General features: G+C 43.2%; 1 protein-coding gene across 1 annotated transcript in view; it reads right to left on the minus strand.

The window, feature by feature from the left end:
- Window positions 1-6209: 6209 nt before the first annotated feature.
- The window catches only part of LOC146893683 (uncharacterized), a 221163-nt gene continuing 199788 nt past the window's right edge, over window positions 6210-27584 (minus strand). The window contains exon 5 of the mRNA XM_087907805.1: window positions 6210-8552. Coding sequence (XP_087763931.1) covers window positions 8481-8552 — 72 coding nt within the window. The 3' untranslated portion in view covers window positions 6210-8480. The remainder of the gene's footprint in view (window positions 8553-27584) is intronic.

Consider the following 27584-nt stretch of genomic DNA (forward strand, 5'->3'; position numbering starts at 1 on the left):
AAATTGTTTCCATAGCAACCCCAAGAGGGGCTCCAGGTAGCAGCCCCTCATGGCCTCCAAAATAGAGAGTCCCTGGTAGCAGGCTTTCTTGGACTGCCAGCCCCCGAATCATGACCTGAAGACTTATTAGTTATGAATACTTGGCCTCATGTTCATTTCCAGCTAGGTCTTATAGCTTAATCTAACCTGCTTTTCTTCGTCTACATTTTGCCTCGGGGTTTTTTTACCTTTTTTTTCTTTCTGTATGTCCTACTCCCTGCCTCCTCTGTGTCTGACTGGCTGGCAGCTGCCTGGCTGGCTGGCCCCTGCCATCTCCCTCTCTTTCTTTCTCATTTTCCCTTCCTGAGGCCAGATTCTTCCTCCTACTTATTCTCTCTCTCTGCCAGACTTGTCTAATCCACCTATCCCTCTATTGCCTAGTTATTGGCTATTCAGTTTTTCATTAGACCAATCAGGTGCCCTTTCTCAGGCAAGGCAAAACAATTGTAACACATCTTTACACAGGGAAAGTAATATTCTACAAGACCTCATCATAGAAAATTTGGACCAAGGCTAGAAACTGAGGCACAAGGTGCTCACAATGGCTTCGGGACATAGCCACCCATGCTCAGCATTGGTTTTGATGAAGCTATGACTGGGAACTATATCCCAGGTATCTCTGTGTCCCTCAGAATATCTGCTACAATTCCATGCACCACCTAAGACGACAATAAAATTTGCTGAATAAGTGGGTGGAAAAAGACCTGAGGTCTGCCTACTACAATCTGCTTTTCTCCAGCTTTGGGAGGCCCCTCTAAGCCAGAACACTTCCTTCTCCCTGTGGTGGCCTTTGCCTCATCATAGAGTCGAGAGGTGACATGGAAGACTCACTAATGCTCTCAGAAAATCAGGAGTTAAAGCTGAGAATAGAAGAGAATGTCATTCTTGCGCTCCAAGAGCTCACATTACAACAGAGTCTGATGAACCACAAATACCCCACGGGGAAGGTTAGAATACTGTGACCAGTCATTTCATTTGCCCCTCATAGGCTTCTAAGGTCCCCCAAAGCAGGGACTGTCTTCCATTCAACCCCAACACCACCATCAGCATGTTATCTTTCCCCATATCCTATAAACCCCCTGAGGTCATAGATATTTTGTTCTGATTCATAATGCATTCCTGTTGTGATAAGCTTTTTGTGAGATGTGTCTCTGTTCTTCCTTACTTTCCCAAGGCACCTCCTGATTGATTTAATGAAGAAATGAATGGCCAATAGCTAGGCAAGATATAATAGGCGGGACATCTGGGGAAAAATAGGAACCCTGGGAAAGAATCTGGCATAGAGGACTCAGCAGCCAGACATGGAGGAAATTGGACATGTGGTACTGAGGAGAGGTAACACGCAACATGAAGAATGTAAGTTAATATAAACATGTTGATTTAAGTTTTAAGAGCTAGCAGGGAACAAGCCTACGCTAAGGCCCAGCTTTCATACTTAATAAGAAGTCTCCATGTCATTTTCTTTGTTTCCACGTTGCATAATGATAACAGAAGCCATCAAATACTATGTAGCACTTTGTAGTTCCCAATATGATCCTGCCTTCTGTTGATTTTGATTGATCCCAAATGAGAACATGAGGTCATTAAGCATAACAGAATTCTCTAGTTTTCTAATTTTTTTCTTTTTTTTTCTTTTTTCTTTTTCTCTTTCATTATTTCTCCGTCTTTTGTTTCTTTTTGTTTATTTGGTTTTTATTGTTGTTGTGTTTTGTTTTATACTTTAAGGACTTCACTGTATAGGCCAGGCTAGTTTTGAACACGCAAAATCTGGATTCAGTCTCCTGAGTGCTGGGAATATAGGTATGCATACCCAGTTCAAGATTAGTTATTCTTTGCTTTACAGAAATTTCGCAGTTTCAGGAGGTCTGTGCTACTGGGGTTATGTTTAGGAAATGGTCTCCTGTGCCAATGCATTCAAGAGTACTTCACGGTCAACAAGACAAAACAGAAGCCTACAGAATGGAAAAAAAATCTTCACCAACCCAACATCAGAGAGAGGACTGATCTCCAAAATATACAAAGAACTCAAGAAATTTGACATCAAAGAACAAGTAATCCAGTAAAAAAAAAAATGGGGTACAGATCTAAACAGAGAACTTTCAACATATGACTATCAAATGGCTGAAAGACTTCTAAGGAAATGCCCAGCATACTTAGCCATCAGAGAAATGCAAATCAAACAACTCTGAGATTCCATCTTACACCTGTCAGAATGGCTGAGATCAAAAACACTGATGACAGCTTATGTTGGAAAGGACGTGGGGTAAAGGGAACGCCCCTGCATTGCTGGTGGAACTGCAAACTTGTATAGTCACTTTGGAAATTACTATGGCAATTTCTTAGAAACTTAGGAAACAATCTACCTCAAGACTCAGCAATACCTTTTTTGGTTATATACCCAAAGGATGCTCAATCATATCACAAGAACATGTGCTCAACTATGTTCATAGCAGCATTATTCATAATAACCAGAACCTGGAAATAACCTAGATGCCCCTACACCAAAGAATGAATAAAGAAAATATGATAAATTTATACAATGGTGTACTACTCAGCAGTAAAAAATAATGACATCTTAAAATTTGCAGGCAAATGAATGGATCTAGGAAAAAAACACATTGAGTAGGGTAGCGCAGACCCAGAAAGACAATTATAATATGCACTCACTCTTAAGTGGCTTTTAGACATAAAGCAAAGAAAACCATTATACAGCCCACAACCCCAGAGAGCCTAGATAACAAAGAGGACCCTAAGAGAGACATAAATGGATCAAAATAGGAAGAAAAAAAGACAAGATATCCTGAGTAAATTGGAAGCTTGGGGGTCATGGGAGACCATAGAAGGGAAGTGGGGAGAAAGAAAGGGGGAGCAGAGAAAAATGTATAGCACAATAAAAATCATAAAAAAGAAAAAAGATTATTCATTATGCCTGAGGTTTTACCAAGTGCATAGATTGTGCCAAGCAATATGTGGAGAAGTTATTTCTTCAACAGAAATAACAGAAGTTATTTCTACAACAGACATGTAAGGTAAGTACAGCATTGTAGCATCCCCATTGTATAGGCAAGGGAATTAAAGCTTCAAAGAATAATGTTTAGTTTCTCAAAGAAGAGGCTGAGATGCTATTTAAACTAAAGGAGCTCCATGTCTTTTCAATAAGGCTGAAGGTTCTATTGTCAGGAGAGGTCAAATAATCACCTCAAGGTCACACAACAGAGGTCCTTCCTCTATTGAGGAAGTTGTTTATTAATATAGGGAAAGTCCCAGTTTTCTGGCATTTATCATCTGTTAGCAAACCAAAGGCAATACAGAGCTAATATTAAAGCAAACCAACATTTGTCCTTCAGCCTGGTGATAAGATCTGCAGATAGAAAAAAACTGTGTGTTCAGAATATAAAGAAAGCTTACTGGTCACACACGCTACTATACACGCATTTTGAGGACTCAGTGAGCACTACTGTCTGGCTTGCTTTAGTAACGGAACCTATTGCCCATGGCAGTAACTGGTAGTCGCTACCTATGGCATTTTGTTCCTTTGTGTTTCAGTCAGGCTGTTTAACTAGTTTTGGAGAACACACCATGGGTGAAGGTAACTCCTATTACTCCTGAACCAACACTCCCTCATCCAAAAAAGTCACGGTAGAATGTTCGAAGCACTTTTCTCTTTTTCAGAGAAATACTCCAGTAGGAAAGCCCTTGTTAGTTGGAAATCAGTTTCTTTTAGTAAAAAGAGCTCCCTGTGATCTACATTATGTATTTATCATGGGAAGTGTGTTGCTGTAACATAATTCAGCCTGTGCTAACCAACACGTAAGTATTATAACATTTCAAGGGAGGTTGGGCTATAAATTATACCTTGACTATCTTATATGAGACACATTGACATAGGACTTAGAAGAACCACAAGAGAGAAGAGACTTCCTAGATTCATAGGTGTGTGCTGGAAGCTGGGGTTAACCAAGCACATATTAGAGAGGCAGCATAGAGTCATAAGGAGTCTCAGTGCCATGCTGAGGCTGGACGGCATGAGGAAGCCAGGCACTTAGACAAGGATTGCCTCGTGCTGTCTTGCAGAATGAAAATGGAAGTGGTGTGGAGGGGACTGATTTTCGGAGAAACTGGTGTCAGGAGAATCTTTCTAGGCAAAAGTCTATGTTTCTATACTTTGGAAAGTCAGGCCTAACTCTCAGAGGTTACTGGTATGAAGAAAGTCAAGATGTCTGAGGCGAGAGGTTTATGTAAGTCAAACCACAGAAAATAATCCACGAATATTCACAGAGGGGTTTATTCCCAAAGGATAGATCCAAAATCCTTTCCACAACTTGACATGCACATGGTCTTCGCAGCCAACCATATTTTGCTGGTCTAGAAAAATCTTGAAAAGGGAGAAAAAAGATCAGATATGGCCCAATAATTAGTCTTACTAAGAAACTCTCTTCCAGGGACTAGTTTTAGCATTTGTAATCTGGTTATAGCCATGATTATTGTTTATTTATTATTTTATCAGTTGCTTATTTCATTCATCATAAATATTTATTGGGTAGCTATTAGGTACAAGAAACCACACCATCTCTCAAGAATATAATAATGAGAAGTCAGACATGGTACCTTAAACCCATTAGAGTACAAGTCTAGTAGAAATGCAAAAAAGGATAGACTTTTGCCATTCCTTAATGTCTAATTATAAACTATGATAGGAATGCCAAAAAAGCTGGGTTCCCCTAAAATATGTAAGAAAAGGACATGATCTAACTGCTGGGCAAAGAAACATGTTTAAATTATGAAGGAGTGAGAACTGAGCCGAAACTAGAGGTGGGGAGGAAGATGGAGGCAGAAGCAAACAACGACAGTATATTTAAAACTTGGAACAGAAAGCCTGGGGCATTTGGAGTCCAAATAAGGAGACAAGAGAAAAAGAGCTGAAGAAGTACATTTTCCAGTTCATTTACTTGACCTGTGAGGCCAGCCGAGGGCACATGGGTAGCCTAAAAAATGGGCTGAGAATGAATTATAGCTTAGCATGTGGGATTAGGAGGTAGAGTTGTGAGTTCAAGGCCAGCCTGGCTGACATAGTGAGACTCTGTACATACCCTGATTGAATGGAGATTTGTAGCAATCCAGCCAAACTATGGGAAGCTGCAGTACCCAAGCAATGCATTCAAGTGGCTCATTAGAGGTGGAGGAGAAAAGGCTGAAAACAGGATGTGGTGGTCAGCTTTAACTGCTATGTACAGCCTAGAAGTTACCCATGGCATCTCACTGAGTTGTCTACGACAGTCTTCTGGAGACTTAGTTAAATTAATTAATGTGGAAATATCCACCCCACTGTGGTCAGTGTTCTTCCTTAGGTAGCCACCCTAGACTGTATAAAAGTGGAGAAATCAGACTGGGCACACACACCTAGTTCTCTCTGCTCGTCCTGTGCTTAGGATGTGACTAGCTATTTTAACTTCCTGTGGCACTGACCTGCTGTTATGGACTGAAACCTGGAATTGGGAGCTGAAATAAACACCCCCCCCCAATTGTTGCTTTTTGTCCAGGTATAAAACTAAACATAGAAGGGGTGGATTAGAAAGATGTGTATATAAATCTCAAATTCAGTCCAAGTCTGGGAGGATAGTTGAGATGAAGAATACATCAAGATGCATTTTAAGTGTTCTGAATCACACCATCATATTGACGGTGTTGATGTTCCAAAGTAATATTTGACACAGGAGAAGAAACTGGATGTGTGACAAAGAAAGGCAGTTAATTAGTTTTTAAAACCATGGAAATAAACAGAGCTGGGGCCATTGATGATGTTACTCTCTAGTCCACTGATAAGGAGAACTGAGTATGACTCTGTGTGTGTGTGTGTGTGTGTGTGTGTGTGTGTGTGTGTGTGTACATGTTTATATATGTATACATGTGAAACCCAGAAGTCAACACTAAGTATCTTCTTCCTTGACTTACTCCTTCTCTGTATTTTGTAAAGGCAGGTCTCTCACTGAACCCTAAGATGACCAGTCTGGTTAGAATCCCTGTGCCGCGAGCCTCAGGGCCCCTTCTGTCTCTTCTCTGCCAATGCTGAGATTATAGGCACAGACAACCATGTTTTAAAAATACAACATTTTAATTGTTATTTGAGAACTTCATACATACATATATTTTTATCATACTCATCCCCACAACTATACCCCTACAACTTTTTCAGGCTCTCCATACATTCCCTGAAAACCTCATTTTTTTTTATACTCACAGAATCCAATTAATGCTTCCCACATTTACATGGATAGGGGGTCATTCACTGGAGCATGGTCAGCCCACCAGGGACTACATTCCTAATGAAAACTGACTTTCCTGCCCTAAGCTATCAATTAGACTTTTACATGATGCCATGGGACCAAAACTCAAGTCTTTGTGGCATTTTACTGACTGAGCCATCTCCCCAGGCCAGTACTCTTATTTTTTTAGACTTATTCTATTTTATATGTATGAGTGCTTTGCCCATATGTATGTATGTGTATGCCGTTTCATGCCTGGTACCCACAGAGGCCGGAAGAGGATGTCAGATCCCCTGGAAATGGAGCTATGAATGGTTTGAGAGCCACGCTGTGGGTGCTGGACATAGAACCTCAGCTATCTGCAAGCATACCTAGGTCTCTACACTGCTGAGCCAGCTCTCCAGTTTTCTACAATAAATAAGCCATCTCTTACTTTTGAGATGGTACTAGATCCTCTTCTCAATGCCTCCCTAGAGAATCCCAAGCTTGAGGAATGACACACTCTTTCCGGGTCCCTAATTGGCGGAGTTGGAATAAGCCTGTCATACTCTCATCAAGGCACTGGCAATAGATCTGCGTCCAAGGTCAGAGGCGCAGCAGCAATGCCTCTATTTTTGTGTCCTATGCGTGTTAAGCCAGCTTTGGCAGTTGACTTAGGATCCACAATAAGAACTTCTTACAGGAATAGACACAGAAACCAAACAAAATTGGGAACTTGAGTACAGCTAACAGTGTGGGGGTTTCCACTGTTTGGAGGAAAATCCCATTTACATCCCAGAGGAACACAGGAAGTCAGTATTCCTGGAAGTAAGTCATTTCTGCCTCAGGGAGCCAAGGGAGAATTTCTGGGAAACTTGCGCTCTGTTACCTACTGTAGGACAAGTGTAGTCTGGTCCAGTGGTGATTGGGAGAGACAGGAGAATCCAGGGAGATCAACTGGCAACAGCGGGTGCAGTGCAGAGGGTGGGAGAGAGGGCGTGTTTCCTCCCAGCCCTCCCACAGGGTGTTCCTCCTATATGCACGTAGCCCTCACCTTTCTTTCCTTAGGGAGGCTGACTGCCATCACAGAGAAAGCTTGTAGGTCTGCCATCTTCGATATTCCCACATTGGAAAACGGTTGAAAAGGGTTGAACACAAAGAAGAAAGGGAACTTGTGAAAGATATTTTTATTTCCCTCTGCTTTCTTCTGTTCTATGTCTATATGTAAGACTTGTGTTCTAGGAAAGGGACCCACTCCTTACATGGATCCCTGACTTTTTATTTTCCCCACATTTAAGTACACTGTAGTTCCTATTAGAAGTGTCCTTCCACCTCCACCTTCTGTCCAAATCTGACGGACCCTTCTTAATGTAGCTCAAAGGCAAGGTTTGGAACAGAGTCTCCACAATCCCCAGCCACGAGGTAGCTCACATAGAGCCACCCCATCCACCTCTCATCGCAGCCTTGCTCCCAGGCCTAGAGTCTGTCCACTGGGAATTGATTGTGTTGTTTCTTGAGAGCCATGACTGTGTCTGGTTCCTCTTCAGAGACCCCAAACTTCCCAGCACATAGAGAGAGCTCGATGAATGTCGAGGACCCCTCTGGAATCTAGAACTCATGGGCCTGCTGTATGGCTTTGACACTGAACTATAAAACGCACAAGAGTGACGTAAATCCACTGTACCCATAAACAACTTCTTTTCTACTGCCTGAAACCACAACGCAAAATTCTGAGCACCTAGAGGTTCCGAGCCAAATTTACTTTGAGTTTGTCTGAATTTTTACAGCTGTGTCTTGGACAAACTGCTCCCTGCCAGTACATTGGTGGGACCTCTAGGGCTCAGTGTGCTCCACCGAGTGGTGGAAGAGAAACTGTGGGAGAAACAAAATCTTATTTCCCTGCCTATTAGGCTACACATAATGATGATGCCCAAGTGGTACTGTGTGCTAGTCTGATTATGTTCTGTGTGACATGTATGATTGGGACAGTGGACAATCACATCTGTCACAGATTTACCATCTCAACTTTCTATTTTGAAAAATTTTTGTTTTGACTCATTCACAAGCTGAGAGAGTGGGAGACACAAGAGTGGGGGGCAGTTCTAGCCTCCAGCAGTAATCGTGTTACCCAAAACGACCAGGAGTCATCGTGTTTATCTTTCTCATTTATCCAAACCCCAAGCAGCCCTCTGCAGCAAATCACATTTCAGCAGGGCAGATTATTCTCTCCGAAGCACAAACTTCTAGCTGCTTCTTGCTGAAGAGCAGACTCTGTGGGTAAACAGAAATCTCATTAGAATAGCAACATTTGCAGAAGTAATGCTATTTGCCCTGATTTGGAGAAAACACAGCAATAGGTTCTGGCAAAGCTGCCCTTTTCCCTTAGAAATTCATCAAAGTTCTGTAATTCAGAGACATTGGAGCACTCCTCTGGCAGAGGAGAGGAGCACTGGGGTTTGTTTAAAGAGGCAAGGAGTCTTGATGAATCACTTCAGCATTCTAACCTGGCCTGCACAGAAGAGATGTAGACTCCCTTTTTCTTATTTTCTGTCAGGCTGGCATTTCTTGGAAACCCGTTCACAAGATCCACACAGACCTGAGAAAGATCAAATGTGCATTTTTCACTCACTGAACAACTGAGGAGCTGCCAGTTTTACCCCAAGAGAATATGAAAACACCAGTCAGTACTGACCCCTGCCTCAGGAGTCTAGGAAGTAAGAGTCTGGCAGCCCAAGGACAGGCAGGCTCTGCAGGGAACACAAGTCCTTTCCTGGCTGGCAGAATCACTGCCTTCCTGTTCATATTCTACCTTTAGCCCCAGGGAAAGAGAGTCATAATCTATATGTGATAAGTCAATCACTACAGCTTTGTTTTAGTGCTCCCAGAGATTCCAAGAACAATCACAAATAAAGAAAGGCGAACACTTTGGTTTCAACTCTTGGAGTAAGTATCCTGTTGGAGAAGAAGAATGAAGCTCCATTGGCTTTGCCCTATGCTAGTCTTTGTGCTTTAAAGCACAATGGTAGACAAGATTAGGAAGGATGCACATGAAAGAAAGTGAGATGCAATTCCCTGTGGCCTAGGGATGTAGGAATGGCTCTAACGACTTCACACATAGGGAGGCACCCTGAAGCTAGAGGGGGCCAGACCAGATTCAAAGAAAAAAAAATGGCTTCAGGAAAAATCACCAACTGCAGCATTGAAGATTATATTTTCTTTCTGGTTATTCTAGACTAAAGACGTCAATTGGGTATCTCAGAAAAAACCATGGGAGTGTGTGTCTTGATTATACCATGTTCTTTTGTTCACCTAAAGAACTGACAGCTGTCTCTGTAAGAGCCTGTTCCAGGAAAGCCTAGGTTTGTTGTCTTAATGGTAGGTGGTGAGGCTCACACGAAAGCCAAGTTGGATATTCCAAAATGGAAGCTCAAGTATGGCCACCCAATGTTCTGAGATGTAGAAGGTATAGAGGGTACTATACAAGTCCATACACCCCTGTGTGCTTGCCTGTTGGTGTTTTGAAACTTCGTGTCATGTTTGCACGATTATAAGATATCCCTTTCTTTGTCTCAGTCCACTAGTTTGTTAATTCTCCCTGACGTCTGTTTTGCTAAGGCTGTGGGTACTAGAGACAAAGCGGTGACTGTCCACACAGTCCACCCTCCGGCGCTCTAGGTCTGTGCTTCAGCAGACAGTGCCACAGACCTAATGCCTGTGAGATACACGGTGTCAAGTTACAGCTTCCTGGGTCCCAGAGCGTTGCCCACAGGAATCCTTAAAGCGTTTGTGCCCAGTGTGAGGAGCAGAGTCCAGTCCCCAGGAGAGACTTACAGCCTGGGAACAAGAAAGATTTCTCTACTTGACTCAAAGGAAGTTTTTACCAAATATGGGGATGGTCCCCCACATCAGTGAATCTTACTGTCCTCATTCTCCAATATCAGCAATGCATTGGAAGAACCAAACCCAGTTCCTATGAAAATCCAGCTCAATCAAATTGTAGGCATCTATTAATTGGGAAGCTTTGGCTACTAATAAGAGAAAATTCATTCCCAAGTGACTTGAACATAAAAAATATTTTTTAAAAACATTTATTTTTATTGCATGTGCATGAGTGTTTTGCCCGCATGTATGTGTGCCACATGCATGCCTGGTGCTTGTAGAGACCAGAAGGGGGCGCACTAAATCCCTGGAACTGAAGCTTCAGACAGCTGGAAATCACCATGAGGACCAACTTTGGGTCCTCTACAAGAGCAGCAAGTGTTCCTAACCACTAAGTTATCTCATCTGCAATCTCCCCACCACACCCTTTATCTCAGCTAACTTGAGATGTATGATGGAGTGTGTCATGGTTTAATTCTAAAGTTTGGGTCCCAGTCTTCAGCTTGTGGCACTCTTATGAAAGCCATGGACTCTTTAAAATGAGAGGATTGGCCACCAGAAGTAGATCGCTAGAGATCTCTGAAGTAGATCGCTATGGATAAGCTTTGAAGGCTGTACAAGGTTGCAGGCTAGTGCTCTCTGCTTCTTTCCTGCCACCCTGAGAACAAGTCACTGCCTCACACCCCAACCATCACAGTGGGAGCCATGGCTGCCACCATTCCTCCCTGCCCTGTTGAACTGAAATATTTCTGCAACCCTCAATCAAAAGAAACCTTCCCACCCTCAAGCAGTTTCTATGAAGGATTTGGTCATAGCAATGTAACTAACATGGAGTGGTCTCCAGGCGATTAGTTTAGTGTCAAGGATCATGGACATGTGATCTTTCTACGGTTGTCTGTCACACTTGACAAACCAGTCTTCTGCCTAAGCCAGCTCCTGGGTACCCAAAGAAAACCAACACACTTTTAACTGCAAATGTCAGCAGAGGATAAGGCCTTTCCTCCTATGTTGTCTTTGTTTCTTTGGTAATGTTTTTCAAAACCAGTACCCGGAAGTCCCCTCTGTAGAACTTAGATCTGGTCAACTTCGACAGTCATGTGACTTCTTCTAAACCAGACCCTGGCAAGGTGAATGGAATTATCTGACTGATCAACACTGCCTTAAAAGAGGATTTTCCCTGTCATCCCTGGGTGATGAGGCTTCAATCAAGGAAATCTTTGTAAGCAAAAAGAAAGAAAAAAATGCATGCTGTGTAGGCAGTGAAAAGGACAAGACACCATGGCTTCCCCTCCTGTTATAGCCCACATGATGGTAAAACCTGACAGTATAGACTATGAAAGCCACCTTATTGGGTACTTCCTGCAGGTCAGATGCTGTCCTGGGTACCATACAATAGAGGACACTAATTCCAGGGTCTGGCTTTATTGAAAATCTATGTCCTGAGCTGAAGTCGTTATGTCTGCTTATTTCTTTTGTCACCCTACTGGAATGCAAGCTCAGGAAGGCAGAACCAGACTGCCCTAGATCACTGTGGCCACATCTGTTCTGAAAGGGGCGCACCATTTACACTCAGGCAGCATTTCTGAAGACAGAAACACATTCACTCCACATTGCACGCCAGCACCATTCATTCCATTTTCTTCTTGTGGACAAACAAGCCAGTAGAGGCCAGGTGGCTTGCTGAAGGTCACTTGAGGCCTTCGACCCAAGTCTAGAAGTTTCTAAGCACTTTCTCTGTCCCCATCCATGTGGGAAGCCAGCCTTTGACTCACAGACTTGTCCCTGGACAGTTGTCAGTCTCTTAGCTACCAGCTGCAGTCATGAGCCCCTCTGTTCCGTCTCTTCCTGTGCCCCGATGGAGGAAGTCCACGGCATAGACATGAGAACAACTATGTTCTTGCCTAGTGTCGCCATTACGTACACCTTTCCTTTATTTCCCCATTCTCTTGCCTCTAGCTCAACGGCTCTTCTTTGGAAAATACACATTCTCAACTGCTCGTTTCCTTCGGAGGAAACAGGGGTTTAAAAACAATCAGACTCTAGGGCCTGACTGGGGTGTGTAAGTCCCTGCCCCTCCTCTTATTGATCTTAAAACACATTTCGTCCCTTCTTTGGGCCTCACTTTTTTCATCAGTAAGATGGGAACAAGCATAGTATACATATCTTAGAGCTTTCATGGAGAATGGGTTTGCATTATATAAAAAAAAAAAATTCATTCAAATCACAGAGGCCCAGGTAAGTGCCAGCCATTGTTTTTCTTCTTCCTCCAATGATTCCAGGTACCTAGATGATGCTGAAGAAGTTTCTGCCAATGCAAATTTACCAATTTCTTTGTCTGCTTCTGCAGTGAATATATCTTCCCTGCCAGACCGCACATCCCAACCACAGCATTGCTAATGCTCTCCTCGCTCTACACCCTCCCGCACTAGCACAGTAATAAGAACTCGACAGGTACTTAATAAATCCTTATGGAAATGAACAAACCAAAAGGCCTTGGGCTCTGGGGAAAAGTCTCATTTGAATTTCTGCCCTTCCTTCCCTCTCCGCTTTCACTGTGCATCTCTTCCCTCTCTAAATCAAATTAAGCCTCACTGAGGCCAAACTGATAGCATTGGAGTCGTTGCCTTAATGGATGTGAGTTGACTGTGATCCTTTTGCTGTGTGGCTGCTGGCAGTTGGTCGGGCAGGGGACTGAGACAAAGATTTTAATCACTTCCTAAATGTGATATTGGCTTACAAAACATCAGCCCTCCCTGCACCGAAGAGCCATTTATGGTGACACCGCTGCTGAGGCACAGGGTCTCCAAGAAGTCTTAACTGGCCTTTGGCTAATTTCAGAAAGCAGAGCTCCCTTTTAATTGGCAGCAAACTGGTGAATGCAGAATTCTCTGAAATAAGGTCAGTCGTGGGCCACTCCAGTGACATTGTTATAGAAAGTGACTCCAAGCCACATCTGTACACCACAGATTCATTACGGAAGCTGGAATCCGACTCAGCCTGCCACATAAGCAGATGGCTCTGCTCTGTGCCTTCCAAGTCTAGGCTGTACCAAGACTCCATTTGTACTAGGCCCTGACTTTAAAAGACCATGGGAAAAGGCGGCATGTCACCAGAATGTTTCCACAGTTGCTTTTTGATATAAAACTAATGATAATTAATAATAATAATGATAATAATAATAAAAAGAAAAGAGAAGCAGGGATGCTGGCTCACCCTGGTGGGAAGATCAGTCTCCACCAGCAAGACTGAAACTGAGATTAAAGCAAGCAGAAAAGCTTTGTCTTCGAGGCCACCCCAGTGGCTCCTGTGCTTACACACAAGCACTAAGACTGCATCAGCTTAGAATCCTGCCGGCAAATCAGTTTTAACCTTGTGAAGCTTCTGGTCAGGCACGGTGGCCGCTGAGAACACAGTGTGCACGATTCCCTTGCCATCCCTCAATCCCAGGAGAGAGAATGCATTGGTCATTCAGCAGTGGCTGTTCTAGCAGAGGCTCAGAAAAGCGAAACCCAAACACTGCTCCTGTGAGCAATGGGAGAGGGAGCTAAACTTCTCTCTGAAACACTGCAGAATCTCTAAAGACATGTTGTGTTATTATTCATAATTTCAATGACTGTCTTCTATTGTAAACAGTTATATAAATCATACAGGTTAATGTTCAAAGTCTGAGCCCCAATTTCAAAGTTTCCGAACAGTGGAGTCGCAGAGGAACGTCTGATGGGTCTGTCACGAGGGAGATGGGTAATAGAGGAGAAAACTCTGAATTTGCCTTGTCACCCGTGGCAGTGTCCTCCCTGCCTGGAAGCAAACCCGGGGCATGCGCCCCGTTTCTGTGAGCTCAGAACAAGCTTGCTCATGTCCCCTCTTCCCACAGGAGCTGACTGTGAGTAACTACCTGCTTCCCATAGCTGGAGGTCGGGTCACTGGAGGGAACTGAGCGTCTTCGGCCTCCCTGACCACAGGCATTAGCAGATCTACCCATTCATTGTCTACAGTGACAGCTGGAGATGGTCTCCAGTTCCACAGTCAAACCAAATGGGGAAGACAGGCGTCTGACAGGCAAGGCAAAGCCTCTTGGCTGGTTTTGCAGCGCTCTGGAGTCTAGTGGGGAAAGCCACTAATTTGGGAGAACAGGAGGTTTCTGTGTATGTTTTAACTCAGAGTGCAGACTAGCAGGAACCTGGAACAAAGACATTGTGAAGATACCTAAAGATATTTAATATTTAAAAGCCTGGGTTCCTCATCCTGACTTCACAATTCCCTTTTCCATCTAAAGATAGATGTCTTCCCATCCCAGAAGAGACACTTGGAAAAGCAGAAGGCTGGAGCTAGATACTGGCTCAAAAGATCACTCTCCTACCCCAGTCACCTCCATAGCTGTGGATTCATCCCTGGTTTCTAAGAACCTGCTCGAAAAGGTGAACGGTATTGCTTTTTGTTCACGGAATGGCAAATTCCCGAAGGAAAGAGGCGAATGTGACTGCAAGTCTAGTTTGAAACGAAGTCAAATTCAATTAATTTGCCCCAATATGTTGTGTCGCTTAGGTGTTGTAATTAATTCTCCGTTTATAAAGTAGAGTGTGTCCCTTAAGACTGACAAAATGTGCCCTGCGAATTTATTCTTACCTTGGAAGCCTGGATTCAAAGGCAATGGCAGGGTATTTGCAAGCTCTTGGAGGGTAGAGGACACAGCGGTTTTGTTGGAGAGACATGCAGGCATCCCCAGAGGTATATACCATCCACACGCAGTGCCTCGCAGTGAATGCAGCCGATAGAGCTGCCTTCACAGACCAGATGGTGCAGATGGGGAGGGACAGAGTGTAGACAAGCACCCGGTCGGACAGTGGGAGCCTTTCGGCTACTTACAAAGCTACGGGATACAATAAAGAAAACGAGAAATCGGTTTAGATGAGTGACACAGGGAAGAGCAGGACCCTAAATGGCAGGAGGTCAGTCATCATGCCCAGTAGACAAATGGTGACACAAGGCATCCTGGGAAACGATGCCTGTACTAGAAGCAGAAGGAAGACCAAGACCAACACAGCTTGAACACAGTGAGACAGACAGATGGGGAGAGAGACAGGAGAGAGGAAAGGGGGGGCATCATAATGCAGACTCTAGGTTTTACTCCAAGTCCAATGCCTCTGAGAGGTTTTAAATAAGTGAACGAAAGCTCTGAGTTTTGTCTTAGCAGCTTTCTCTTTTTCTCTGGCTTCTATTTGGCTTCTACCCTGGCTGGTTTTGTATATAAACCTGACATAAGTTAGCATCATCAAAGAGAAAGGAGCCTCATCTGAGGAAACGCCTCCATGAGATCCAGTTGTAAGGCGTTTTCTCACTTAGTGATCAATGGGGAAGGGCCCAGCCCATGGTGGGTGGTGCCATTCCTGGGCTGCCGATCCTCGGTTCTGCTTCTAAAACAAAGCAGGCTAAGCAATCCGTGGGGAAGCAAGCCAGTACCAGCACCCCTCCATGGTCTCTGCATCAGCCCCTGCCTCCAGCATCCTGTCGTGAGTTCCTTCAGAGATGAACAGCAATGTGAAAGTGTAAGCCAAAAAGCCTGCGCCTGGCCCCAGTTTGCTTTTGTTTTTGTCATGGAGTTTGGGTGCACCAACAGAAACCCTAAGACATGGACTAAACAGAGTAAGAAGGGGTACATCATGCCTCAAAAGGTGGCTCAGTGGGTAAAAGCGGGTTCCCAGGTCCCACACAAAGACAGATGCAGGATCACACACTGAGAGCCTCTGGAAGCTCCCAGGACAGTGAGCTGGTACATGAAGCAGCGAGTACCTGTCTCAAGCAAACTGGATGCAAGGACTGACTTCTAGGTTGTCATTATCTCCCACACATTCACAGCGGCATGTAGGCATCTGCATTTACATGCATAAACATACACACACAATATATACCACACTTACACAAATATATATATAACAATGGTGGCTGGAGAGAAAGCACACCAGTTCAAGGGATCCAGTGTTCTGTTTTGGCCACCACGAACACTGAACATGATATACATACATACATGCAAGCAAAACATTCATATAATATGAAGGTAAATATTTTTAAATATATACAGAACAAAAAAAATTAAAAATGGACAGATCTTAGAGTGTGTATGTGTGTGCTATGTGTTTCTATGTGTCTCTATGTGTATATGTATATGACTCTATTTTTGTATGTGTGTACATATGTATGTGAACACATATGTGAGCACATGTATGTGTGTAAGTGTATATGTGTATGTATATGTGTGTATCAGTACATGTGTCTATGTGTTTGTGTGTGTATGTATGTATGTTTGTGTGTCTGTGCATATGCATGTGTATGTAAGTATATATGTGTGTATGTCTGTAAGTACATGTTTGTGTAAATGTGTAAATATGTGTGTATGTATATATGTGAGTATGTGCATGTGTATGTCTATATGTATCGTACTAGGGAAGCACACAAATGATTCCTGCACACTGAACTACATTCGACAATCCACTAGTGTATGTTATACGCATAGTCTTATACTAAGTCAACTGGAGGACAGGTAAAGAAGGAACAGGCAAGCACAGAGAGAAAAGCAAACGGAGCTGGCTGTATCGCTGGACATATAAGATAAGCTGCAATGCTAGAAAATCCCACAATATCAAACAACATACAAGTCTTTCTCTTTCTTGCGCGAGTCCATAGGCAAGACACACGGGATCCATATAGCCCTGCCCTTCAACAACAGAAAGGTTACACTGAGTTGTATCAGCCATCCCCCAACTGTGAGTCTCATCTCTGGATCTCCCACGAATGCTCTCCTTTTGCCACTTGCCAGCCATGAAGAAGTAGGCGGAAGGAGTGCTCCAGGGGAGAGGCTGCTCGGTGTCTGGTAACTGGCTCTCTAGCAGGGAAAAGAATTCTGATTTGCAGCATTTCTGTCCTTTTGCTTTTTTAGGTCAGTTATTTATTCCGTAAGAGTCCACCCCCTCACAGAGTTTTGATGCTTTCTAGCTGGAAGTTCACACAGATGCATCCCTTGCTCTTGACCTGGCCCCTGCCCTAGCTCTTCATGGGGCTCCAGTTCCCAGGACTTCCTGCTGCCTAGAGGACTTGTCAATTTGTTTTATATGGGGAACCAATCTAATGCAAAATCAGATGGGACGTTCTACAGAGCCCTGAACCACAGCTATGGAGTCAGAAGGAGACAGCAGCCATATCCGGAACATTATCATGTGGAACTAATAAAGAAGACCTGAGAGCTGGTATTTATGTCAGAGTTCCTAATAAAGAAGAGATTCCCAAGTCACAGACTGTACCCTTCATCCCGCCACCATCTCAGATGTGCAGTGTCTCAGGTCATAAGGAGCCTAGGCAACAAATTATAAGCAGATGAGCTCCTAAGATGGGAAAATATCTTGAAGGATGTCTCCTTCAGAGGGTGGATTATAAAGTCTGAAAGTATTCAAACAATGAGCTGCAAAGAAATTTAGAGTCAAATAGTTCAACCCTTTACAGCTGGGTAAATGAGTTTGCTAAAGGCTTCCGTTTTCTTAAAACAACTTCCAGTAAGTGGCTAATTAAAATCTTGGCAGCATAAATATAACACTCATGGTACCTTAGACTTTTGTTTTCCGTTCTGCTGGAGCTTGAACATGGGACCTCCTGCACGCTAGGCAAGCGCTCTGTAGCTCTGTACTGGAGTTTGCACCCCATCCAAGGACATTTGTTTACAGCTCAGGATATTTTAGAACGAAGAATTGATTAAAGACTGACATCAGGGTTCTAAATGCCAATACCAAATCATTTCTCCACTGGATCCATCACAAACCCGTTTAATTTGTTCAACCAAGAAACACACACACACACACACACACATACACACACGCATGTGTGTGCTCATACACCTAGGGGAAGTGCTGTTCCATAGAGATGGCAAGGACTGTGCTAAAATCCATTCCCTCCCCCTCGTTCATTCCTTCCCAATAAGCTGGAAAGTGCCAAGTGTCAAACCTCCCATTGATTTGGACCCCAGAAGATGCAGCGTTCACTTCTAAGAGATAACACTGAGAAAGAGGCTTCAGAGAGCATCCTAGTCAAATGTCCTAGGCTGATTTCCTTTCAGGGAGCAGAGAAGGAGGAGGAGAAGGAAGCCAATTAAACCGCTGCCTTAGGCACAGTTATCTCATCCCAGGCTTCTGTGGGGTGGAAACTGCTCTGGACCACCTCCACGATGCTCGTCTCGGGGCAACTGTCCTCCTCTGAACCATCTCCTGACTAATGACAAAGCATTGTTCCAGTCATTCAAACAAGACCACATTGCCAATGCCTGACATTAGGCATTTCTGTAAGGGAACATTTAAGACTCCTTCTCATGTCGGAAGCAGAAAGCTCACATTAGGTTAAACACAAGGAAACACCACAAGTTCATGCTTTCCTAATGATGTCTGGCAGGGCCAACTGGCTGGGAAAAGGGATAGTAGTGTGCTACTGGCTTCTATGAGACAAACTACATACAAGCCATGTGGCATACGGCTTCTAACTTAAACTACAGCTTCTCAAAGGATTAGAAAAAATAGTTCACAGGAAAAGAAAGATGGCTGGTAAAACACACACATATGCTGCTTGCTTATATGTCTGTGGATAGATAATAAACAGATAATAGATTGATAGACATATGAGAGGAAGATAGAGAAGTGAAGATGATATCGGCAGACGATACATAAGTGTGTGTATTAAACACTGTAGGAATTAACTCAGAGTTGGCAATAATGCATCGGTGCCACACTAAGGAAAGAAATGAAAGCACTTTCCCGTGGCAAAGCCCAGATTTGATTTTTCTCCTTCATTCTCCCTTTATCTTCCAACCTCTGTCTGTCTGTTATATGAGTCTGAACCTTCACCTGCCCCTGTATCTGTGTGTGTCTGTTCTGTGTGTATGTATGTCTGTGTGTGTGTGTCTGTTCTGTGTGTGTGTGTGTATGTCTGTGTGTGTGTCTGTTCTCTCTGTGTGTGTGTTCTGTGTGTGTGTGTATGTCTGTGTGTGTGTGTCTGTTCTGTGTGTATGTATGTCTGTGTGTGTGTGTCTGTTCTGTGTGTGTGTATGTCTGTGTGCGTGTCTGTTCTCTGTGTGTGTTTGTGTGTGTCTATGTGTGTGTGTCTACGTGTGTGTGTATATGTGTGTGTGTGTCTGTTCTATGTGTGTCTACGTGTGTGTGTGTCTGTTCTATGTGTGTCTATGTGTGTGTGTGTGTCTGTTCTGTGTGTGTCTGTTCTGTGTATGTCCATGTGTGTGTGTGTGTCTGTTCTCTGTTTGTGTCTATGTTTGTGTTTATATGTGTATGTCTGTTCTCTGTGTGTGTCTATGTGTGTGTGTCTGTTCTCTGTGTATATGTGTGTGTATGTGTATGTCTGTTCTCTGTGTGTGTCTATGTGTGTGTCTGTTCTCTGTATGTATGTGTGTGTATGTGTGTGTCTGTTCTTGTATGTGTCTGTTCTTGTATGTGTCGGGTCTCTGTGTGTATGTGTGTGTATGTGTGTCTGTTCTCTGTGTGCGTCTATGTGTATGTGTGTCTGTTCTGTGTGTGTATATGTGTGTCTGTTCTGTGTGTGTGTCCCTTACAGAAGACATTGAACAGCAGGAAAGCACTACATAGGAAAAAAATGGGATACTTTACAGGTATCATTTTGTTGTTGTTTTTTCAAGACAGAGTTTCTCAGTAGCTGTGGAGCCTGTCCTGGAACTTGCTCTTGTAGCCCAGAGATCTGCCTGCCACTGCCTCCCGAATGCTGAGATTAAAGGCGATTTTTACAGGTATCTTTAACAGTTTTACAAGGGACTAAGTCATTGACTCCAATTGACCCCCAAAATTGACAAATTGACTCAGAAAGCAAACTACTGTAAACATCATTGTTTACTAACCAATACCCATACATGTTGAATATTCATTTAGAAGGTTGTTTTTAACCTCTGTATTTGCTGATGTCGGCAAATGGTACACACACTTATGCTCTGGTCAGGAGCACAGAAGAGTGCGTAGCTGGAGATTGTTATTGTAATTACTGAGATACATTGGCTTGGGTTGGAAAACTGATTGCATGGGAAATCCAAAGCAAGTAAGGTTGATTGCTACACTGTTCTCTGAAAGACAGGTTAAACCAACAGACTGAGCACACAGTAGGGCAGTCACCTTAAGTCTTTATGTGACCTCGAGATATATTATATATTAGTGAGGGCCAGCAAAAGTTCCAGTGTGTTAGAGATACTGTTATCATAGTATTGTAATAGTCCATATAGCTGTAAGTAGATACTATATAATAATAGTTGATAGTCGGTGATGTGGGATTCCCCTCTGTATGCTATGACTATGTCTTCTTACCATTGGTTAATAAAGAAGCTGCTTTGGCCCATGGCAAAAGCTAGGCAAGAAGACTAACGTGAATGCAGGGAGAAAAAAGGCAGAGTCAGGAGACACCATATGGTGTTGAAGGAGAAAAACGCCAGAACCAGTAGGCCACAGCCTTGTGGTGATACACAGACTAATAGAAATGGGTTAATTTAAGATGTGAGAGCTAGCTAGGAATACGCCTAAGTCATTGACCAAACGGTGTTATAATTAACATAGTTTTCCTGTGACTATTTGGAGGCTGGGAAACTAATGAGCAGTCTCTGTTTGCAGGTAGGGGATAGATTTTCAATGATGAATGAGAGAGAAAGAGATGACAGATACAGAAGCTCAGTCCTGGTAGGCTTGGAGTGCTATAAGATCACCAGTGGTCTAAGATCGCTTAGAAAGAGAACCAGTCATTCACAGCAAAGTACTTTAATGAAAGAATCTTTTGAACTAGCCAAGCACTGTGCAAAGGTCTCTGAGGGCAATTATTCCCACTTTGTGTCAGAGTCCTGAAATCATCAGTGTCCACAACAGCAAAACTAATGTGAAGAAAACCACTTGGTGGTTCCTAGGAAACGAGCATGTACATGATGCACACAGGAAATAACATGCAGCCCTCAAAGTGGTATGTAGATTTCATCTCAAACACACAAACTGCAAACGTCGTCAAGACTTAAACATGATGCTAAAGTGGATATAAGGTATACTGAGGATGTGGCGGTGGGGAGAGAGCCTCAAAGGCACCTGGGCTACCACATACAACTGGGCAGTGAGGCTGTGATATTCTTTTATTCTTATTTTCACTTTCCCACTTCACAGTAAACAAATATTGTGTGATAATCAGAAATGTACATGGAAAACAAGTTCTGTTTGAAAACATAAGTAAAGCTGAACCGCAAGGGGAGGGTATGCAAGGAGAAGGAGCCCATTCATGCCTCTACTATGGAGAGCATAAACTCACACCATGAGTTAATCTGTATGCAAATAAGCCTCATTCCTTATGCAGGTATGCACAGTGAGTGCTGTTAAAGAAAGGCTTTGTGATAGCCCTGTTGACAGCCCAGAGGAACCTTCTTTCCTATTCCAGACCTCAACTTGAGTAAAAAAAAAAAAAAAAAAAAAAAATTACAAGACAATCAGCATGGGGTGATTTAGCAATTAGGGAAATTGCCACAAGCAGGGTGGAGGAGGGACTCATTTGCCAATGGACTTCTTTGGAAGATGCTTGAGAATAAAGCACTGCAAGCTGATATTTGTGTTGAGAAGCACAAGGGTGCAGAAATGCCTTCTCTGCCTTTTTGGAAAGGTTAAGGCAATAAAACACTAAGACAAAATGCTTTGGGATCTCCTACAAGTTGCATGTATCTTGGGACAAATTGCGGCCCTAGCTGTAGAATGATCTCCTTCAGCCTTGTGCAGAAGAAGATCAGAAGATCATGGCACAGGGGATTCATTCCACCCGCAACAAATTTGCCCACAACAGATAAAGGGCTCTCTCTTTAGAAGGTGTGTTTTCAGGACACAGTGCTGACTTCCTAGCAAGGTAACTTTTCACCAATGAAACTACTCCTACTTGAAGCATCTAATAAAATGTTCTACAATCAATCACATGACACAGAGCCAGGCAGTGGTGTGGCACACCTATAATCCCAGCACTCAAGAGGCAAAGGAAGATGGATCTCTGAGTCTGTGACCAGCCTGATCTACAGAGAGAATTCCTGTATAGCCAGAGCTATACAAAGAAACCCTGTCTCAAAAAACCTATAAACATATAATTAATAATAATAATAATATAATGGGCACAGTTGAAGAGAATATAGAGTAGCTGTGAGTCATTAGCAATTACCAAAATCTAACCATGATGAAACCCCTGACATAAAATATCCTCACATTTACAGACAATCTACACATACCTCCTGATACTTCCAAGCACCCTAAGACAATTTATGATACCCAGTACAGTGTAGATGTCATATGTAGAGTTGTTATACTATCTAGGGAATAATATAAAGAGAAATATAATAATAAAAATATGTTGTACTTTTTCATATATTAATCTCCTTTTGTTTGGTTTAATATATATGGAGTCTATAGATACACAAAGTTGACTTTAAGATGTTACTAAAAAAGCGCTGTCATGACCAGCATTAGACCTGGAGTAGTTAACCTAGGATTAGTGCATCATCCACACACACAGTGTTTATCTTTTCTTCCCTCTGAGAGAGGAAGCAGGGGAAGCACAAAGTCTGGCAGACAGGGCTAGGCTTGTATTGAATGAGTTCTGAGTCCCTGCTCAGGGTCTGTGCTCACCAGCTGTCATCTTGAATAGGTGTCAGGACCTTGCTAAGAACACTTGCAACCTTACCCTATCCTGCCAGCACATCCACATGACCGAGTCTTAAAGTGAAAACGCTGCGGAGGTCCCAGGAGTGTGATTCTAACCACACCTCAAACTCAATTGTTTAATTTGAAGCACTTGCCCAAGAAACCAGAGTCAATCGTTTGTCTCCCAGCAAACCTCAAATTGCACATTACTCGAAGAATCATCCCGAGCTTACCGTAGTTGGTAGCCGGGCTGTCAGTCCAGGGTGTTCCCTGGTTACATTCAGTCTTAGACGTCCCTGCCTTCTGGGAACAGAGCACAAAGTGCTTGATTTGAGCAATTCAGCCCAAACTGGGACCCAACTGCGGCTGTTGCACCTAGAAATCCTTCCCTTGAGGTAAAGGCTTGGGTTGGTTCCCAGGCCATTTCCTGTTTCAGGGAACATGGCCCCCACGTGACAGGGTAAGGCGATTCCTGCAAGCTGCGCCCTACGCTGAAGTGCGTGCTGTCTACTCTGAGTGTAGCTCTCGTCCTGTGGCTCTGGGAAAGCAAGGTACTACGGTTTGGGGGACACTACGCAGAAACTTCTAGTCAGCTCTGTGGCTCACTTGCAATATGGACTAAACGCACTGTCTTTCTTTGGAATATGATACTTTTCTGGAAGGCTATTGGATGCCTAATAAGGATTATTTATTGTTTAACCTGGCTCCAGGGGCCGTGTAACCTTTACGAGACTGTACAAAAAGACAGGTGCCCATGAACTTTTCTCACTTGGATCTGCAACTTTTGATTTTAGGTCCCCTGAGAATCCATAATCCCCAAATCAATTAAAAGCCATGGCTTTAACTCTTTGCAGAATTCGCTCACAGGGAGTTCATAGCAGTGCATTGTTGGCAGACAGCTGTGTGGGATCTGGACTTCTGCTGCAAGAACACTCATTGTACTTACACCGTAGGATGCAGATCAATATGAATAGCGACATCTTCTAAAGATGCACCAGACACAGGATGCCTGAATCCTGCTGTGAACCACATGTCCGTGTTATCTTTCTCAGTGGTTCTGCATTTAGCATAGAAGCGCACCTTTGACTCCTAGGTCCCTAAATCAGTCATTAATTTCCATTCAGGACTATGAGGCATGGAGAAGATACAAAGAATAAGGTGTATCCTTGAGGCGGGGGACGGAGGGAGGGAGGAAGGAAGGAAAGGGAGGGGGAGAGAGAGAGAGAGAGCCTGACCTGAGGAGATAGCTCAGTGGAAAGAAGTGCTCACAACATAAGCTTGAAGACCTGAATTCAGATCCCTGCAACCCTCATACACGGCAGACGTGACAAAGCGCATGTGCAGTCCCAGCTTTCCTACTGTGAGGCAGGAAATAGGGACAGGAAAGTCTCTGGGTGCTTGTAGGCCAGCAAACCTGGTGGTGCAGAGACCCCACCTCAAACAAGCTCGACAGCAAGGACTAGCACTCAAAAGTATTCTCAGTGTTCTCTGATTGCCACACACATGCCATGGCATAAGTGCTTGAACACACACACACACACGCACACACACACGCACACAAGCACACATACTCATGTCCTAGAAACCAGAGTGACAGATGAAGAACAGCTGCTTATAAGGTCAAAGAGTCACACAAAAGGTCCTACCAATTTATCTAGACCTTTTACGTGTATCTCCTTCAAGCCTTCTTTCTTCTTCCCATGTCTCTATTTAATTTTTAAATATACAGCCCCCATTACCAGCCTATCTATCGAGGCAGTGCTATGAATAAAGCATTGGATGAATGAAAATACATAATAACAAACTTTGCCAGAGAGGAAAGTTTGATTTGCATAATCATGATGTTTTAAATAATGACAAGCTCCCTTTTGGGCTTGGGTGTCAGCTCTCCCGGAGGTGTGAACGTCATTGTTTCCTAGGAATGATCCACAGGAAAACACCCCAAAGCAACCTCTGCTGCCTGATGTGGAAGCCAGCAACAAGTAAATGATGGCAAATCATTAAATACAAAACCATGTTTCCCCATAGTTCTCCCTAGAGAGCTAAATTAATTCAGAAAACCTACTTGGGGGGAAGCAAGTCTTTCCTTGAAAGCATGAACGTGACACAAACCATTTAAAACCCTCATGGGCTATGCTGAGTGGTAATAACCTCTCAAGGGAGCTTCCAAGGGGCTTATATGGTATCATTATACGCCAAATGCTCTTGGGACTCGGAAAGTCATTGGATGAAGACGGCCTTGGGTTAACTATCTTGTGGGTAATTTCCCATTGACCACAATAAAAACAAAACCACCCTAAAACTACTGGACACTTAGTGAAGCAGTATGTCCCACCTAAATGCCTGGCTTTTGGAAAGCGGTAGCAAATTATAGTATTCATGAAGCAATTACAAAACCACTGAAAATCATATCTATAAAGAATATTTAAAGAAATGATGAGAAAGCTTATGGTGTGTAAATTAGGCCGAGAAATGTTAACACACACAATAAAGCCTGAAAACAGTAATGTTTACAAATAATAACCTTTTATCAAATATCATCAGTAGTGACATTTGGAAGTATCTAGCCTTTTCTTTATAAATAACTTTGCTTTTCTTCTCTATAAATCTATGTTAAAAACAATAACCTAAATATATTGTGCATTAAGAGTTTTCACAGAAACAAAGCTGTTAGAACGCACATAGATGCTTGGTTATTTATTAGAAATGCATTTAACATAGATTTTAGAAGACATATCTAATGTTTTCAGTCCAAGTCCTAAGAAGCAGGGAGACACGCAATGGAGCACCCAGTCCAGGACTAAGAGCAACAACATCTAGACAGAAGCAAGTCAATATTTCAACTCACGAAAAAGAGAGAGACAGAGAGAGAAGGAGAGATAACCCAAGCTTTTCCTTTTCTTTCTATATTCAGGTTGTGAATGGATTGGAGGAAGCCCACAATCTTGGCAAAGGTATATACTGTTCTTTCCTTTCTTTGTTTCTACCGTATATCATCATCATCATCATCATCATCATCATCATCATCATCACCATCATCTACTCATTTTATAAACTGTTGGGTTCCATGAGGACATTGTCACATAAGTATTAAAGATGCTTGAAGCGTCTACTTCCCATGGTGCCTATTGCTGCCTTCCTTCTGCCCCTCTTGTTAGCCCCCTTCCCCAACTAGGCAGTCGCGTTTCTATTTTCAGGCTATCTTTTTTCATATACCAATTTAAATGCCAATCTCTTCCAAACACACACACACACACACACACACACACACACACACACACACACACACACGGAAAATAATGTTATGAAGCTTCCAGGGCTAGGAATGGGTAACATCTAATCAAGTTGATGATAACAATGGTTCTATGGGAACACCCAAATGAACCAGGTTATTTCCAGAGCCATTGGTTGCTCTCCACAGCCCTTTTCCTGAAGACAACACTCCACAATTCTGTAAACAGGTACAAGTCTGCCTGGTGCCTAGAGTCTTCACCCCATAGACAGATATTCATGATGCAGGAAGGTACTCGGCACAGTTTGAAAGGAGAATGGTAAACAACAACCCAACTACAAACCTTTTGACCTCCAATGAGGACCTTCCTGAAAGACACACTAGTGTAACAGTGGCACAAAGCTCTTCTGACTAACTAACCGATATTGGATGCTATTTGAAGCCCTCTCCATGAGATGGAACCATCCTGAGATTGCTTGGCTGATCAAGAACCTAAGACCAAAAAGGGCAGGCACTTTTGAGAAAATGAAATTCTACTCTTCTGCTAAAGGACTATAGCAATAAAACAATTCCTAATGACATTCTGCTATCCAGTGCCTTACTCGGCCGTCATCTGAGAAGCTTCCTTCTGCAATCGATGGGAACAAACACAGAGACGCACAGCCAAACCATGCAGAGAGCAAGAGACTTTGGAAAACTCAGTCCTAAATGGGATATCTCCATCAAATCCCTCCCAGCAGGTCTCAGGAAACCCCGCGACAGAAGAGGCTGTAAGACTGGCAGAGCCAGAGGGGATGAAGGAAACAAGGGCAACCACAGTGGGACAGACAGACTCAGGAACTCCCAGGGACTGTGGTACCATGCTCAGGGCCTGCATATATCTGCACCAGATGTGGCCCCAGCACTGGGAGGAAAAGTGAACACATACCTAACCAAGAAGCTTTCTCGGACAGATAACCACTTGCAGATGAAAAGTTAGTTCTCTTCGAGGAAGTCTCGCTGGGGACACAAACTACTCTTACGGGTAAGCCTCATGACCCACAGTAGATGGCCAACACAAAAACACTTAAGGGCATTTTTTAAAGGTTCCTTGCCTCATAATGTTTTGTCGGGGTATGTTTTTAATCCCTAGAGGTTCTTTGTATATTATTTTGGCTTCTAGTTTTGTTTTTATGAAATTCCTGGGTGTGCAAACATGCATCTCTGTGTTTATATGTTTCCTATAATTTTTCTTTGGTTGTTTTTCCTCTATTTGTTTATTTTGTCCTATTCTGGTTTGTTTGTTTTTGTTTCATCTTATTTTATTACTTTTTAGATGCCCTTTTCTTTTCATTTTTCTTTTTTTGAGACAGGGCTTCTCTGTAGCTTTGGAGCCTGTCCTGGAACTAGCTCTTGTAGCCCAGGCTGGCCTTGAACTCCCAAAGATCCATCTGCTTCTGCCTCCCAAGTGCTGGGATTAAAGGTGTACGACACCGCCACCCAGCTTGCCTATTTCTT

Source organism: Myodes glareolus, chromosome 7 (genome assembly GCF_982192425.1).
Source record: "Myodes glareolus chromosome 7, mMyoGla1.1, whole genome shotgun sequence".
Taxonomy (NCBI): Eukaryota; Metazoa; Chordata; class Mammalia; order Rodentia; family Cricetidae; genus Myodes; species Myodes glareolus.